The sequence below is a fragment of the Miscanthus floridulus genome, unplaced genomic scaffold (assembly GCF_019320115.1).
Source record: "Miscanthus floridulus cultivar M001 unplaced genomic scaffold, ASM1932011v1 fs_336_1_2, whole genome shotgun sequence".
NCBI lineage: Eukaryota > Viridiplantae > Streptophyta > Magnoliopsida > Poales > Poaceae > Miscanthus > Miscanthus floridulus.
This window is the reverse complement of record NW_027096603.1, coordinates 21,623-39,570: the sequence shown is the minus strand read 5'-3', so window position 1 is coordinate 39,570 and position 17,948 is coordinate 21,623. Positions and strand designations below refer to the sequence as shown.

General features: G+C 47.1%; 1 protein-coding gene across 1 annotated transcript; it reads left to right on the top strand.

The window, feature by feature from the left end:
- Window positions 1–16,561: 16,561 nt before the first annotated feature.
- LOC136531382 (uncharacterized) lies at window positions 16,562–17,582 on the top strand. Its single transcript, XM_066524049.1, has 2 exons — window positions 16,562–16,881; window positions 17,483–17,582. The coding sequence occupies exons 1-2, from the start codon at window positions 16,562–16,564 to the stop codon at window positions 17,580–17,582; spliced, it is 420 nt and encodes a 139-aa protein (XP_066380146.1).
- The last annotated feature ends 366 nt before the right edge of the window (window positions 17,583–17,948 follow it).

Genomic DNA, 17,948 nt, shown 5'->3' with positions numbered 1-17,948 from the left:
CCCGCGCCCGCCGCGCGCCACCGCTGTCGTATCACCCGGAAGAACTAGGCGTGAGAGAGGAACTCCATTTGTTACTGATCCAGAGCAGTACGAGTGCGGCAAGTGCGGTAGACTTGGCCACAACTCACGAAGTTGCCGTTGGCAGATTAGTGAGGTAGGACTATTGGTTTATATTATTATTTTATATTTGTCGTATTCATATATTTAGTTATACATGTCTTAATTTATGCTTGTATTTGTGTCAATTACTTATACATTTCTAAGTTCATGTTTTATTGTATATTGAAATTCTAATTCATTCACTTTTTTGTAGGATGGATCAATTCCACCTGCTCGACCCGACGTACGAGGCGACCCACCGAGGACGTCTCATAGCGCTGGGGCAGGTAATAATCTATAAGTTTTATTCGTACATGTGTTCGTGAAGTAACAGGAGACTATGTTTTATTCGATGCAGGACCTTCCGCACCTTCGTCCTAGAACCCACAGTGGGTTCTTGGACATGCGGTACGACGATAGGTATACTCCTTTCCTACAAAGAGCTGGCCTGGATGTCATCTCTTTTCAGGTTCGTCATGGGTTGCCCAAGTTTAACTCAGCGGCCATAACTGCGTTGGTAGACAGGTATTAAAGTGAATCATTGCCTCTATTCATGGCCATTTGTTCATGCGATTGACTTTTTGACAAGTAATCTTGCTTTGTCTTAAATATAGGTGGCGGCCGGAGACTCACAGCTTCCACCTACCTTTCGGAGAGATGACAGTCTCACTCTAGGACTGTCAGAAGATGCTAGGCCTAAGGATTCACGGCAACCCAGTCACCGGGCAGTGCAGGTCAGAGAGCTGGAGAGCACGAGTGGAAGTCTTCCTTGGGCGTGAGCTTGGCGAGCAAGGGGCTCGCACTGCTGGAGTTCCCATCTCCTGGCTACGTGAAGAGTTTTCACAGTGCCCCGAGGAGGCAGATGAGGAGACAGTTGGGTACTACTACTGGGCGTGGATCCTACACCTTTTTGCCTGCGTTCTCTTTCCCGACGCCACTGGTGACAGTGTGTCCTGGATGTGGATCCACTACCTCAGTGACTGGGACCAGGCGGGTCTATACAGCTGGGGCTCTGCAGTCTTGTGTTTTCTATACCGGCAGCTGTGCGAGGGGTGTCGTCGGTCTTCGGCCAACCCGTCACTTGGTGGATGCGTATACCTATTATAGCTGTGGATGTGGGCTCGTTTTCTAGTTGGCCATCCAGAGGTTCTGGATCGTCGTGAGTGGTTCCAAGGCTAGCCTCCATGTCGCCAGCCGACGTGGGCGTACCTTTGGGACCAGGTAAGGGTTTCGCACACGAGGATAGACCGGACATACATTGAGTTCACGAACGAGCTAGACACGCTGACGACGTCTAGTGTAAGTAAATTTTATTTTCCATACCGCTTTGAAAAGGATTAGTATACCATCTAACATCTTATTTGGACATGTTGCAGGTGGAGTGGGAGCCGTATGGTGGAGCGAACGCACTTCCTTTTCAACAGAGCAACGTTTATGGGGCCGACGATGACTTCTATAGGATGAGGTGCCCTCTAATATGCTTTTATGCTGTCGAGTTCCACCTGCCAGATAGGGTTGCACGTCAATTTGGAGTGAGACAGCTTTGGCCTACGGCTCTGTTCTCGACTCGCGTTGACTTACACAAGTAAGTGTTTTGATATCTCAAATGTCTCATGATGATGGTCCATTTCTATTAATATGGTGACACGTACATGGATTCATGTAACGATGACATACGTGCAGGTTGGATCATCAGAGGAACAAGAAGATTTTTGACTGGGAGAGGCACCACCAGTCCTTGATTCAGGAATGGGAGGAGATGCACGACAACGTAGACAACAACAACGAGCCGCACACGAACCATGAGTTCAGGCGGTACCAAGCTTGGTACCAGCGTGCGACACGTTGCAGGCTGAGGTCACAGTGGACCGAAGCTGACTACGCCGACATCAAGTCCTCCGACGATGAAGATACGGTGACTTGTGCAGGAAGGTAGGTGGAGGCAGGACCAATCTTGGACAGAGTGGTAAGCCAATTGCATTATTTATGTACGTTAAGTTGCATAAGAATACATTAGGCGTTCTTGGACCGACATTACAAGTTATCTATTTTAGTTAGTGCCACATTCGAGCCGTATCACCTTTATAATACGTTAGATTGTTGTACAAAAGAAAACCAAACCTATTGCTATCTGTTTAGAAGTATTATTACTAAAAACTTTGTTGCAGGGCAATACACTCAAATGCTCAGTTGAAGAGATTGAGCGCATTTGGCCGAGAGTCAGTGACGACTACATACATGGCTTCCTAGACGTAAGATTTAAAATATTCTTGCAAACATATCATTAATACGGTAGATTCTTTTAGTTAACATAGTTTTGTACAACAGAGGCTGTCACGTCGTCTACGCCGTGCGGCTGGATGTTGTGGTTGCAGGACAGACACGACGCCAGATGTGCATGTTCCTTCCGCAGCCAGAGGAGGCTTGGGTTCCTCTAGCCAAGCAGCTACAGGGGACGAGGACGAGGAGGACGACAACGACGATGACATGGACAAGAGGCACGATGAGCTTGGCCCCTCTCAGCTCCATGACGCTCCCTCGACTCATCCTACACCACCTCTAGGCACTAGGCGACGCCGTCTGTGTGACCCTTACACTCTAGGCACCAGCGCTCTGGGTCACAAGGGTAAGGGCAAGAGTAAGAGACAGTGGGGGATGTGGTAGCTGTTAGTATGAACTGTTATGGATTTTGTATTTACTTTTCTATAACTATTTGGGACTGTATGGGCATTGTGGACTATTTGGACTTTGCATGACATATTATGTTGGTTGTGATGTTCGTTGTGGTTGCATTATGCTCCTTGGATGATTAAATGTTTGAAATATATATTGATGTCTCTGTTTGTAACTGTGGATGCTCCTAAAACAAGGCAAACTCTTGTGAATTTTTCCCATGAAACATTAATCATACTACACTTCTACAAAGGCACAAATGTAGTACATACGCTTTGTAGATGAATCTAGGGTTACCAAGCAACAGTGAACGAATCTATGCTTTTCATACAATAAACATAGACTTTTTAGATACAAGGACAGCATCGAATTATCACATCACTAATATAGTACTGGCATGTAAGGAAGCATAACTCCAATGTATCTCCACCATCCATCTTATGACTGTTTGATCCAAGGGCTAAGGTGAAGAGGCACATGGATCACTGACATGGCACATTGAGAGGCCTCCATTCCTCCTCTCAACCTATAAATAACCACTCACTCCCTCTCATTCACACACACAACAAGGAAGAACACTCCTCAGCATTTGCTTTCGTTGCAGTACCAATGTCTGGAGGGTCGTCCAAAGGGAGAGGAAAGGGGAATGGAACTACCTGGGGGTGAGAGGGTCCTCTTGGTCCCGATTTCTTTGAGGAAGCTCTTTATGAGAGGTTTCCAGTTGAGAGCAAAAGTGATTTCACCAAAGAGGCACCACTAAGAGGATACGATAAAAGGAAAGAAGAGTGGCCAAAATGCATGCATGGTGAGGACTGCCTAGTGTAGATGTTCACCGAGGGAATAGATAGAGGTCATCGTTTCTTCAAATGCCCGCGAGCATGGGTAATTGCTATTACTATTTGTTTCTTCAAAAAGTTGGTCTTGTATATAACTTACACGACATACTTATTGTAGTCTTCCTTGGCTGAAGAAAACTATGGGTTCAGTAGGTGGGTCGATCCTCAACCTATTTATCCATATGCGGAGTATATCTACTACCTATAGGACCGTATCTTCGATCTAGAAAGGGAAGTTAGCAGCGGTTACAAGGACGACAAACAGGACGACAACAACAATGGTGCCGATTCACAGGAGGGACTCTACAATGATCCATATTACACCTGCCCTAACCACAAGAACAAGGGGCCTCCCTCGTCACCCCCGCCACCACCACCACCAATAACAGGAGGCTACTATGGAGAAGGTGCAACACAATTTGCTATGTGGCCACACTATTAGGATGACTTTATCTTTTTCACATGTACCCAGGTTTAATTACCTAAGACATGGTTTAATTACCTAAGGCATGTTAGGTTTAGTCGAAGGAAACCCTATACCCAGGTTCGGTACATGTAGTCACATGCCATTTAATGTGTTTCGTGTGTTGATTTATATAATGGCGTACGACATTAGGTTTTTTTGCAGCACGTGTTCACATTTCAATACGTCCGTATCATTAAGCGGAATATTAAGACCATAGATAATGAAACAACCACATAATGAAAAGTTTAATACTATGCCACATTACACAACATATTAATACTACAACTACGTGCCGACAGTAGACATAGGGGCAAATGCACTTCCAAATCCTTAGTCTGAAACGTACTGAGTAAGCAACTCATCATTCGAGTACTAGTCCTCTACTACAACCCTGTTGCTGTGGCTAGGCTCAACTGCGTTGCTCTGACCTGCCTGTCGCTTGTAGTAAGTGGCCTTCGCTTCATCTGCGGCCACAGCGACCTGAGTGAAGAACGCGTCGTCATCCTCCTCCGCCTGTAAGCCCGCCTTTGCTAGAGCGATGAGCTCGCTCAGTCTTCTAGTGTCGTCCTCAACCTCCTGCGCCTGCATGCCCGCCTTTGCTAGAGCGATGAGCTCACTAAGTCTACCAGTGTCGTCCTCAGCCTCCTGCGCCTGCATGCCCGCCTCTGTTAGAGCAATGAGCTCACTTAGTCTGCCAGTGTCGTCCTCATCCTCGCCCCCCTCATCAGACAACACAATCGGTGATTGAACGGTGCGACCAGCTCGTGATCTATGCTCATCTAACTTCTTCTCCTCATACCTTGCACGAGCCACCTCTGTGGCATGTTCCTCGCTGCAACCAATCCCTTCATGTATAAAATACAATCAGTTAGCAACGCGATTATATTACATTTAAAATCAGGCAACGAAAAAAAGGCTTTCAAGCACTCACTGGCGCATAATGCAGCAACATGCTCGTTCAAGACCTGCATCTGTACTCTTGTCTCCTCCCTTGCCTCCTGGCTTGCCCTCTCCTCCTCTAACGTCATCCGCCTCTCTAGTCCCCATTTGTTAAGCCCAACATCGATCGAGTTACAAATACCGCGTTGTCTAGCAAACTCATGTATCTTTTCTTTGTGATGTTTAACGAATAGGTTGACGTAGTCAGGTCCATATCCCCTCTTCCGTGCAATTAGTTTCCTCTTCTTCAGTTCATCCAAGAACTTAGCTTGACCATCGTAATGTTCCCACCTGTATTTCCTAGTGCTCTATTCAAAAGAAATATTATATCATATATGTCTTAGCAAAAGAAATAAAATACGATTTCATGTTTACCACAAAAATAACGAACCTCTTCGTACTCAACCATATGGCCGCAATAATGGCCTATTCCAAGCTCCGAAGGGACTAGGCCATAGTTAGATTTAACACCACATTCGCATATGACAGGAGGTGCTTTGTAGATTACCCTTTCTTTCTTCTTTTCCTTAACCTTCCGCAGTTCTTCCGACCATTGGTTCTTAGGACCATACAACCACTCCTTGAAACGACACTTCGCCATTGAAAACACCTAAATACGGAGACATTAGTACATGAACACATATAGCTCAAGATTTCAACACATACACTTTGCACTTACTTCATGCTTGTTTGGACACACAAACTCCAACATATTCTCAGGGTTTATCATAGCTCGATCTCCGCAATCGCACAGAGGAGGTTCCTCGAGTCGTCTAACTATGGCTAGGTGCTTCTCCTTAGCTATCATTGGTGGAGGGTTAGGGGGGGTGGAACCCATCGCTTAAAGTGCTCACGTGGATGTCTCCCTCTAAACCAATCGTCGAAAAAGAGGTACCTAGGATCAAACTTGTCTGCACCATCGATCCACTGAAAGAAAAAGCACCTCTCATGGTCCTACACAACGAGATTCTAACAAAATATTAGTAACATACTTACACAAATAAAGAAAAAGGATAGTGCAAATAATTTCTTACATTAAACCGACTACATGTATAGAAGCAACGCGCCGCTGTGTCCGGATATTTCGATTGAAAAACATGGGCCGGGAAACCATAGTCACAGTTAGGGATAGGGAGGTCAGGAGGGACGAGGGCATCTTTGCTAGACGCGTCGGGGTATAATTCTCTTAGACGACCCCGTTTCCACCAAAACTCCTCCCGAAACATTTCTTGCATCTAACAAAATGGATGTAATTTAACAAACATAAATCAAAACCTCACAAATAAATATCAATGAGAACCATAACTACAATACAACCAATTTCGTTCTAATAACCGAAAGCGGTTAATATTAAACCCTAAACCTAGGGTTTCCCATTTGATCCACAACAATGAATCCATAACATAACTACATGCACCTAGGTTTGCTAGCTTTTTCCACGCCTTGGAATCAACCTACGGTTGTATAATACATATATCGAGGGATACAATGAAACCCTAAGTGATGACGATTCTTAGGTTCAAAAATCCGACTAATATATGTCGAATCGATGCAAAAAAATAAGGAGGGGAGCGAGGATACCTTGCTCTCGAAGATCTACGGATCAAATCAAGGTTTTCAAGGTCCAATATGACGATTCGTGAAGTAGGGTGAAGTGGGAAGAGGAAAACCCGAGAGGGAGGAGAAAGAAGAGGAAGAACGCTCGGGCAGGAAGCTTGGGCCGAGGTTAAATGCAGGGAGCTCAGCGCCAGTCACTCTGGCGCCGAGCCCCCTGGCAGGGCACCGACCATGCCCAGGACCTCGGCGCCAGAGACGCTGGCGCCAGCATCAATGGCGCCGAGCCAAGGGTCCATTTCCAGAATTATTTCCGCCAGGGGTCTATTTGTGAGAAACTTTCAAAAAAGGGCCAAATTGTAAAAAAATCGGGTCCACCGAGGGGTATCCCGCGATGGTAGATTTGTCGATGGGGATGCGCGTAATCAGGAACCGAATAGTGACATAAGGTGCAGAGACAACGATTTAGACAGGTTCGGGCCGTCTAATCGACGTAATACCCTACGTCCTGTGTCTTTGGTGTATTGTATTGAATACATGATGTATGGATCGTGGATCTAGATGGATCGTCTATGTATCTTGTCCGCTAGGGGACTCCTACCTCTCCTTATATACTCTGGAGGAGGTAGGGTTACAAGGAAAGTATCATATTTCATACTATACAATGTCTTGCGGTACACGCCGAGCAGCGCCGTTCACGCCTTGATCTTGTGGGCTGGGCCACCTCTGATGGTACGGCCCATGTCTTGTCTTGAGGATACCGGGGGCCATACCCTATAGCTAGTCCCCGAGCCTAACAGTAGGTGATGTAGTCACGTGGTGTCAGGGTCAGAAAGTAGAAAACCAGCCGGGCAGGTAGCCAGTCCCCGGGCGTAGCCTCGAGATAAGAAAAGCGCACATTCACCGCAAGGTGAAGTGTGCCCACTTAGTCCCCGAGCCTGCTGGAAGATGAAGAATGAATCTTGTAGCAGTGTCAAAGAAAAAGAAGTCTGAAAGCTTGCCGACGTTGTCTAACATGCGCGTATCAAGACCCCAGACGTGCTGCCCAAGATTAGCACCCTGATCCGAACAGCATGGAGTAGCTTTGATAGCACACCGACGAGACGTAGCAAGATTCGAGCAGCAAGGGAGTCCCCGGCGTTGCTGACGATGTCCGAGCACCGAAGAGCGAGGAGTCCCCAGCGTCGCTGGTGATGTCCGAGCACCGAGGAGCGAGGAGTCCCCGGCGTCACTGGCGTTGTCCGAGCACCGAGGAGCGAGGAGTCCCCGGCGTCGCTGGCGACGTCCGAGCACCGAGGAGCGAGGAGTCCCCGACGCCGCTGGCAATGTCCGAGTACCGCGATATCCGAGCACCGAGGAGCGAGGAGTCCCCGGTGCCGCTGGCGTTGTCCGAGCACCGAGGAGCGAGGAGTCCCCGGCGTCGCTGGCGTTGTCCGAGCACCGAGGAGCGAGGAGTCCCCAGCATCACTGGCGATGTCCGAGCACCGAGGAGCGAGGAGACCCCGACGCTGTTGGCGATGACCGAGCACCGTGGAGCGAGGAGTCCCCGGCGTCGCTGACGATGACCGAGCAACGAGGAGTCCCCGGCGTCGCTGGCGATGTCCGAGCACCGAGGAGTCCCCGGCGTAGCTGGCGATGTTCGAGCACCGAGGAGCGAGGAGTCCTCGGCGTCGCTGGCGATGTCCGAGCACCGAGGAGCGAGGAGTTTCCGGCGTAGCTGGCGATGCCCGAGCACCGAGGAGTCCCCGGCGTAGGCGATGTCCGAGCACCGAGAAGTCTCCAGCGTAGCTGGCGACGTGCGTGCGGTGAAGTGTGCCCACTTAGTCCTCGAGCACGAAGAATCTGAGCGCCGAGGAGTAACCAGTATAGCTGGCGATGAAGCACGAGCGATGAACAGTCTGGTCAACTGGTCGGCGGCGAAGTGAGCGTTGAGTAGAAATGACCGGCGAACAGTCCGATCAACTGGTCGGCGATGAAGTCCATGAACCTAGCGGTTCGACCAGTTTATCGGTGGAGAAGTCCGAGCACCAGGTGATCCGATCACCTGGACTCTGATCCTGCAAAACAAATATGTAGAATGGTTAGTACATGATGTAAAAATAAACAAACTCCAGAGAAAAAATAGCGTATGTAGCTTGGAGATCAGTTGGTGCAAAGATGTATTTATACTTAATATAAACCGCCCGAACAGTTAGTGTGTAGCTGAGTCTTCAGCCCTAACTAGCCCGTTAACCATAACGCGGGGCGCGGAGCCCGTGCACGTGTAAGAAGAATAAAGCATCGCTAAGGAGCCGCTGCCGACCACCCATAACGCAGAGGGCAGACGCTCGTGCACGCGTAGGGAGGAGCCGGAGATACGGCCGTCTCTGGAGGCGTCCGAGCGTCAACAGGACTGTTCGGGGGTTCAGAAAATCGTTTGGAGTGCAAATATGGAGAAAACAGCTCAGAGAAACATTATGGCGATATACGAAGATTGGATAATATTTAGAAAAATATTAAAGTGTGACTTAACTTTAGACAGAAAGTCTGGTTGACGACGTATGGCGTTATCTGGTCGGCGTTGAAGACGAGCACCTGACGGGCGGTGAGTTGTTGGTGAAGGCGACCTCGGAGGTGGTTCCGAGATCGAATCTGGTTTGCTAGAGACGTGAAGTCCCGTCGCAGGCTGCTGGAAAGTCGTCGTTGCCGTGATGTCGAGCCCGTCAGGTTGCTGAAGGACGCCGCCGCAGGAAGTCAGGTTGCCACGAGCGGCGTCGATCTTGAGATCTCATCTGGTCCGCCATGGATCAGCGCGTACACCTCTACCTGGCGCACCAACTGTCGATAGAATATCGTCAGCAGTCCACCGAGGGGTATCCCGCGATGGTAGATTTGTCGGTGGGGATGCGCGTAATCAGGAACCGGATGGTGACACAAGGTTCAGAGATAGCGATTTAGACATGCTTGGGCCGTCTGATCGACGTAATACCCTACGTCATGTGTCTTTGGTGTATTATATTAAATACATAATGTATGGATCATGGATCTAGATGGATCGTCTATATATCTTGTCCGCTAAGAGACCCCTACCTCTCCTTATATACTCTGGAGGAGGTAGTGTTACAAAAAAAAGTATTCTATTAGGTACTATACAATATCCGTGCATGCCTTGATCTTGTGAGCTAGATCACCTCTGATAATACGGTCCATGTCTTATCTTAAAGATACTGGAGACCATACCCCGCATGCACCGTCAACAAAACGACTGCTGCCCTGCCCGCCTGCGGGAGGGAGCAAAGCGAAGCGATCGCTACTCCTATTTAACGGACGGAGGCGGGGGCAGAGGAAACAAATGAATACTACTACCACCATTGCTAGTGCTAGACGGGCAGAGACACAGCGCAGGCGACGGCAGGGTGGGTGGCCATCGGAATCACGGACGACGGCGACTGGATCACGGCGAGGTACCTCCTCTCGTCGATTCTCGGGCGGAACCTTAGAAGGGACTGGGAGGGTCGACGGGGGACTCCTCGTCGACGCAGTCCACCACCAGAGGGTGCGATCTGCCGTCGCTTGTTTCGTTCCTACTACTACGAGCTCAGCTCAGCTACCACACAACAATGCCCGCTTTAAGCACAGCTCCTGGTGCTGGCAACAAAATGTCTGCTTCTCCACTACAATGCCATCCTATATCTATCGAGTATCGACGTCTCGACGATGCAGCTACCAACGAAGATAGATAGCCATATTTGCGAACTGAACCTTCAAAGCTGCCAGGTTCCTCGTGATAAAACCGATCCACTCGAGCTCAAATCATCAACTTGACAGATGTATTCACATTTACTAAATTTATTCCAAGATGATAGATGACTTCCCCATCGTCAACAAAAAACACATGTGGTAACTAAGTTGCATGCGCTCTACGTCTGTATCGTGACTTGCCTAAAAAAAGGAGGCATATTTTTGAGACCAGACTAGTGGACTAGATGGGACTGCCCTTAATACAACCTCTATACATGCGAAACAACATAAATGAAAACCTTCCCTGAAACTTGAGCTTGGTGCTGTTAAATACGTCGATCATTGGACAGCCGCCATCAGGCGCTTTGCTATCCAGATCAGTAAAATAATAAAATAATAGTAAACATAGCCCACGTTGTTGATGGCGAGGTGGTTCCTGATGATGCGCCGGGGCTTTGCGTACCACATGTATCTGTACGTGCAGCGGCGGCGATGGCTGGCCGTCGGCACAGGATGTATCTCGGCGAATTTGCATCTTCAGGTGTGGCGCCAGAAGGATTTGGCACAGCGACTTGGGCGAGCTGCCAAAGGCGATATGCATGAGCATCTACAGGGCGTCTGTAACACCCCAGGTGTTTGTCACCAGTTAAGCAGTGGGTTTGAGCTCAAACATGACATGTCAAGTGGTAATGAAGGTGTCAAGATCAAATCTACATGACGGAGCTCCAACTTAAACTTGGGCCACTCACATTTGCTTACATATGGACCCTTGTTAAGATTATGCAAGAGTAACGTTAAACATGCTTATTCTATGTACATTACATCCACATGCATCCATCTAGACCCGTGGAAAAGTTTCATTAAGTTTGTAATCAAAAAGTCACATTAAATGATAAGTTATATCTTTGCATGAATTACTTTATCAAGTAGATGGAAACCTATGACGTCAACCAAACCTTGCAACCTTGCTCCAACAACTCTAATTGAACTCTACAACAAAAGTTATGAAGGGTTCGTGTTGAGCAAAGATGGAGAAAATATCCGAAAATCATGGAAACCCTAGATTCTATAGCAAAAGGGCTTTGCGTTGACCGAGAAATAAAGTTGACTTCTGGACCAGATATGAGGTTTGACCAAAAATAAAGGTTGAATAAAAGTTTGATTATAACAAACTTTGTTAAAAGACCAAGTCATGATTCGGTTTCAAAATGGATCAAAACAAGGCTCAAAGTCTAATAAAAAGCTAAATATCATGATTTTTGGTTAAGTAGATCTTGAGTTATACTTGCTTAAATATCAATGGTTGTTCCTGCCCAAACTCTGACAGGGTTACCTTATTGGTATTGTCGGGCCTTCTTAATAGTAGAATTAGCTTTAGGTGTTTACAATAAAGTTGTTTAGAATTTGATAAGTTTTCTAAAAAATCTAGAACCACATTTACTGGACATGTATAACTCCAATTATAGCTGTTTAAAGTGGCATGTCAGTTTCTGTCTATGTTTTGGACAGAGATGCAATTATTGAATTAATTGACCCTTCTAACTGTAGAATCATTTCAATATGAGAATAAGAAAGTTGTAGGTAACTTCCTAAGCTTTTCAAAAAGTTATGGTTCATGTTTGTTGGAGATCTCGAACTCCAGTTATGCTTCTCTGAAGTTCCTATCAGTTTTCTGTACCACTGCTGTTGGATTGCAATTGCAGTTTTGATTGTGCAATTATTTTCGTGGTGTAAATGATGTTTGCTATAGTTGTAGTGAATACAAAAGTTGTAGCAAATTCCATGGTCTTGCTTGTGTTCAAAATGTAAGGCCATAGGCCTGATAGTGTATGAGTTACATGACTTTTAAGTCTCCTGTCAGGTTTTGATTGTATTCTGAGCATATCTGAAAGATGCTAGTGTTTGATCTAGTTAGGATTTGAATGAGCTTTTGGTGATAATAACAAAGTTGTAGATAATTCATGTATCTAGCTGCTGTTAAAATTTGGTGGTATTTGGCCTTGTGGTTTGTGAGTTATGCCTGTTTAAAGTTGGATTTCAGAAATGGCTGCTCTCTGACAATTGTGGATCAGTTTCTGTAAATGGGTATATTTGACTTAGTTAACTTGAGAATCATGCTAAGATGATTAAAGATGAATTGTAGAAAATTCTATAAGCTTTCCAAAAATGTCTTCTAGCAAGCCATTTGGATTTGTGCAACTCTAGTTATAGCTAAATCTTGTAGCTGCTATTTGCATGTCTAGAAATTGGCAGATTCCAATTATAGTGTTTGCTTGTATATTGCAAAGTGTGACTTATGCCTTGAATGATGACTGAGTTAGAGCACCTAAGATCTTGGGAAACTTGTGTCATGCTTGGTGTTGTCGTCTTCTTTGCCATCTTAGCATGATAGATTGTGTGATGTTTAAGTTAAGCATCGCAAAGTACTTGAGTGTGTTAGTGTAAACTATGCTTGTCTTTCTTGCTATTTTGTGATGCGTCTCATGGTACTATTCTTCATATTTATGCACTTGTATATTGCATCTCATCTAGGTACGCTAGATGCACCACGTGAAGGATAAGATGTTGGAGCCAAACCCGAAGATTTGGTTTGGTGGATATATCCCGAAGATGAAAGGACTAAGTAAGTGCTAGGACCGGAGATATCACCATGACAGTGCAAGCTAACTGAACTAACTTGTGTCGGATCCCAGGCAAGCCCCGGAGCATATTAAGCCTCCTAATTTCTGAAATACAGTTAAAGTATTATTGTTACATATATATATTGTTGCATTAAGTTTAGGTGTTGGATGCAAACACTTGCTGCATTGGTTATCCAATCCTTGTCCAGATATTGATACCCTGAATCCTATGTAGCTCAGGCTCATATAGTGCTTAGCCCTGCTTAAACACGGTAGAAGTCAGGTGATTTCCTGTCACCTGCGAGATATAGGGACATACATATGGCACGGTTGGCTATATTTGCTATCGTGGAAAAGAACCAGTCTTAATTTGAAATGAAGACCGAACGGAGGCTTGCCGGTTTGCAGTGACTCCGTCTGTGTCACTTAAGGACTGAATCTTGGAGCCTTTCCTGTTCATGTTGAATGCATGCCTCTCTCTTAGTTGGCCGTGTCCGAAGACCGACCACGAAGCCGAGTAGCTCACCTCAGGCCGGGAGTCGATAAGTATAAAGTGCGCCTCAGAAAGGAGCCGTAGGCGTGAGTCCAAGGGCAGGTGATTTAAAAGTCCTGATCGTCCTGGCAGAAGGGTTATCCCTGAGAGTGCTGGCGCTGATCGAACCCGCGAATTTGGTTCCTGAGTTGTTCCAAAGGTGACCCACGGCTACCCTTGCTAAGTATGCCAGGGTGAGAGTTAGGAATACCCCCTCAGCTGAGTTGTAATTCGATTCGAGTCGCCGTCTCTCTCGGTTAGTGAGAACTTGACGGGCTTATCTCCAAAGTAGATACACTAAATAACATAATGGTTTAGAAATGATGATATGGTGATGACAGCCTTATTATACCTGCTATGGTTAATATTGTTTGCTCCTAATAAGTGAGTGCTCTAGTACATGTGCTAATCTAGTGGACATGTAAATGATGATAAACTCAATGCTAAGTTTAAATTGGTCACTATATTCATAAGCTCTTTTATGCAACTGTGTCAAGCTAGCCCACCTCATAAGCCTTGCATGACCCTTGGTGTCCTTTATTTCTGGTTTTGACGGGTAAGTCTAGCTGAGTACCTTCTCGTACTCAGGGTTTATCCCACCATGTTGCAGGTGAAGTTCTCGGCCTATGAAGATGGTGGCTAACCGCCGGTGGCTCGATGATTCTATAGTTACTTCTCATCTATATGCTTTTGTCGGATGATGTCACTTATGCTAGCAATGTATTTGAAACATATATTAATGTAATCTTTTGAAAGCTATGTTGTTTTCACTAATCGATTTTAAAACCCAAACTTGTACTTTTAATTGTGAACCCACTTGTAATATTATTTCCGCTGCAACCCTGTGTATGTGATGTGTATTTGCTTAATCACGCGATCTTGGTTGTGATGTTGATTTACCGAGGTCTTTCGGGGCACTCGATGGACTACCGGGTTTATATGAGTGAAAGTATGCGCGTGTCAACGTGTTAACGGGGACAGCCGTACTTGATCTTGTATAAATTGAGCGGTTATGTTGCAGCGTCACAGCATGCCTCTGCGTGTATGCGTGGAGCAAGTAACAGGCGGCGCCATCTATTCTTGATACGGCCTCCGAGCAGCAAGGCGGAAGCCGAATGGCGTCCCGTGGCCAGGATGCTGGTCTATATAGGGGAAGGCAGGAGGCGACTGGCCTCTTCGCCAAGTAAACACGTTTGTTTAGATTAGATCGGAAAAGAAAGATCTATCTCTAACCAACAGCCCGTGAGTCCGGAATTTGCCTCTTAACGACCTATCCAACCAGGCACATCAGCTTAGCATATATACGTGCACATGCACATGCACGATCTTGAAGATACATGGCCCACGTGTCACAGGCTTCTCCAGAATTAACAGCTTTATAAACATGTGTCTTGCTTATTGCTCCAAAATAAATGACATATATCATCATCATCGTTATTATTTTGATAAAAATAATCATCAAACAAATGCCACCCGCAGAGTCGAGTCTATGCGTGAAGCAGCAGATATTCGACTCGGGGAAATACAACTTAAGAGCATGTTTGGAATGCGGGATTTTTTCCCCATTCCTGTGTTTTTCCTGTGAAATTGAACTGATTCCTGTAAAATTTCTATGAAATTCCTATGAAATTCCTACGAACCTGGCCACATGATTGTAGCCTGGTCCTACATTTGACTCCTGAGGCTTATGATCTCAAAAGTATCTTGACACCATAAGTCGGCAAATATTTAGAAAATATGGCGAAAAGCCATGCCACGTCTGAATAAATCCTCTGGTTCCATTGAATAAATATTTAGAAAATACGTCGATCATGGACAGCCGCCATCAGGCGCTTTCCTCATCCAGCTGGAGCCACTACAGGAAACAGGGTTTTTACCGAGTGCTAAAAGTCGGGCACTCGGCAAAGAGCTATTTTGCCGAGTGCCGCACTCGGCAAAGATATACACTCGGTAAAGAAGGCTTTGCCGGCTTTGCCGAGTGTCAGGCACTCGGCAAAGCCAGACACTCGGCAAAGTCTCTTTTTGCTGAGTGTCAGGCACTCGGCAAACTCTGGCGCTCAGCAAAAAACGACGTCAGGTAACGGCCGTCACCTGCCGCCCAGGTTTGCCGAGTGCCAGCGGATAGGCACTCGGCAAACCACTTCGTTGCCGAGTGCCAAACCCTGACACTCGGCAAAGGACTAGGGCTGCCGGTTTGCCAAGTGCCAGATCAGGACACTCGGCAAAGGTGTTTTCCTTTTTTTTTGAAATCTAAACCCTAAACCACACTGCATCAGATATCACATGTGGAGATGTCCTGGTTTGTAAGCATCGTACGTGATAACGTGCACCAAACCTTCTCAAATTTTTATCACATCCTCCACATACGATATCATGCCATCTCGACAAGTTTCATGATTTTCGGACTTCGTTTGCATTTTATAGAATTTAAAAACAATTCGTCCGAAGGTTCGTGGTCATGTTTCGTGAACAAGATGTTCGAAATTTTGGGTCCGTTCCTGGATACGGCCTCACACTACACTCAATAGCATGAATATCATTTTTTGAATCATTAAATTCCATTATTCGATGCACGTACAGTTCAAATTTGCATTTTCCAAAAAAATTCAATTAAATGAAATAAATTCACTAAATATAGCAAACAGTTCGTGAAATATACCAAATTTCGACATGGAGTACCAAGTACTGTAAGAGGACTACAGAAAAAGTTTGGAGGTCAAAATACAAAAAAAAAATTTGGTTTGCCGAGTGTCATCTTTTGACACTCGGCAAACATGCTCTTTGCCGAGTGCCAGCTGCCAGGCACTCGACAAAGTGTTCCATTTGCCGAGTATCCGTGGGACACTCGGCAAAGAGCGTGCCAATTTTTTTTAAAATGTTTGCCGAGTGCCTCTCCGTCCGGCACTCGGCAAAGTGGTATTTTTTTTAAAAAAAATACGATGCAGTGCGGTTTAGGGTTTAGATTTCAAAAAAAGGAAAACACCTTTGCCGTGTGCCCCGATCTGGCACTTGGCAAACCGGCCTCCTTTGCCGAGTGCCAGATCGGGGCACTCGGCAAAGGGTCCATCCACACTTAACCACCGAACTGTTACCTCCCTCCCTCCCACACACGCGCGCCGCCATGCCCCGCCCGCTCACCCGCCGGTGCGCCCCCGTCGTTCTTCCCCGCGCCGTGCGCCGCCCTCCCCTCCCCGTGCGCCGCGCCCGCCGCAGCCCCTCCCCGCTCCCGCGCCGCGCGTCGGCCGCCGCAGCCGCAACCCGCCCCACCCTTCCTCGTGCCACGCGCCGACGCCTACCCCCACCCCCGCAGGCCCCGCCCCTGCGCCCGTGTGTGGCCGAGCATGGCCAGCTCGCCCACGTCGGCCCGCCAACGTCGGTGGGTGGAGGAGGGGAGGAGGAGGAGGAGGAGCGGGAGGAGGAGGAGGAGGGGAGGAGGAGGAGGTGCAGAAGGAGGAGGAGGAGGAGCCGGCCCTGCCCCCGGTCGTGCCCCGTGGACCGCCCGCCCCGACGCCGCCCGTGCCCGACCCCGTTCCCGACTCCGACGACCCCGACCCCGACGCCGCCCGCCCCTACCCCCGGCGCCCGTCAGGTATGCCCTCTTTCTTGTTGTCGTGGTAGTGATAGTTGTAGTAGTATTAGTTGTAGTAGTAGTGCTAGTGGTAGCAGTAGTAGTAGTGCTAGTGATAGTAGTAGTAGTAGAACTAGTGCTAGTAGTAGTAGTAGTAGTAGTAGTAGTAGTGGTGGTGGTGGTGGTGGTAGTAGTAGTAGTAGAACTAGTGGTAGTAGTAGTAGCAATAGTGGTAATAGTAGTAGAACTAGTGGTAGTAGTAGTAGCAATAGTGGAAGTAGTAGTAGAAGTAGTGGTACTACTTGGATATATTCTTCTGCATGGATTGATATCCAAACTACATGGCTTCTCTTGAGACATATGTGCTTGTCGGCCATCGTGCCGTTGTTTTTTGCAGGTTTTGGAAACCTCACCGTGCAGGGGAGGTTCTGCCGAATTTTTTTAAACTGACAGTATTTTGTTCCATTTTTGTAGAGAAGAGCCCGCCAGAGCTGAGTCGGAGTTCCCGTCGTCGTGCCGGTCTGCCTACACCGCGTCGCCTCGCCACTGCACCGACCTGCCACGGCCCCGCTAGCCTGACTCCGCCGCCACCCTAGGTATAACCCCTCTTTCCGTATCATGGTCATAGATCGCGTAACCCAGTTAGGCGTCTCCCGTTCGAAAGAGATACGGTTGGAGGTATATAGATCTTTGCATATCTATGACTGTATCTGTTTCGGATTGTCCACGTTTTTTGACAGCCTGTGGATGCGTAGATGGGTTAGTTTCCATGGTCTGCTCCGGTCCGAGATAGAGTTTCGGCATCACCTCCCCGTTGTTCTCCGGATACGCACTCTTCTTTGGCAGGACGTGTATCTGGAGAACAGCGGGGAGGTGCTGCCAAAATTCTATCTTGGATAAGAGTAGAGCATGGAAACTAACCTCATCTACGCATTCGCAG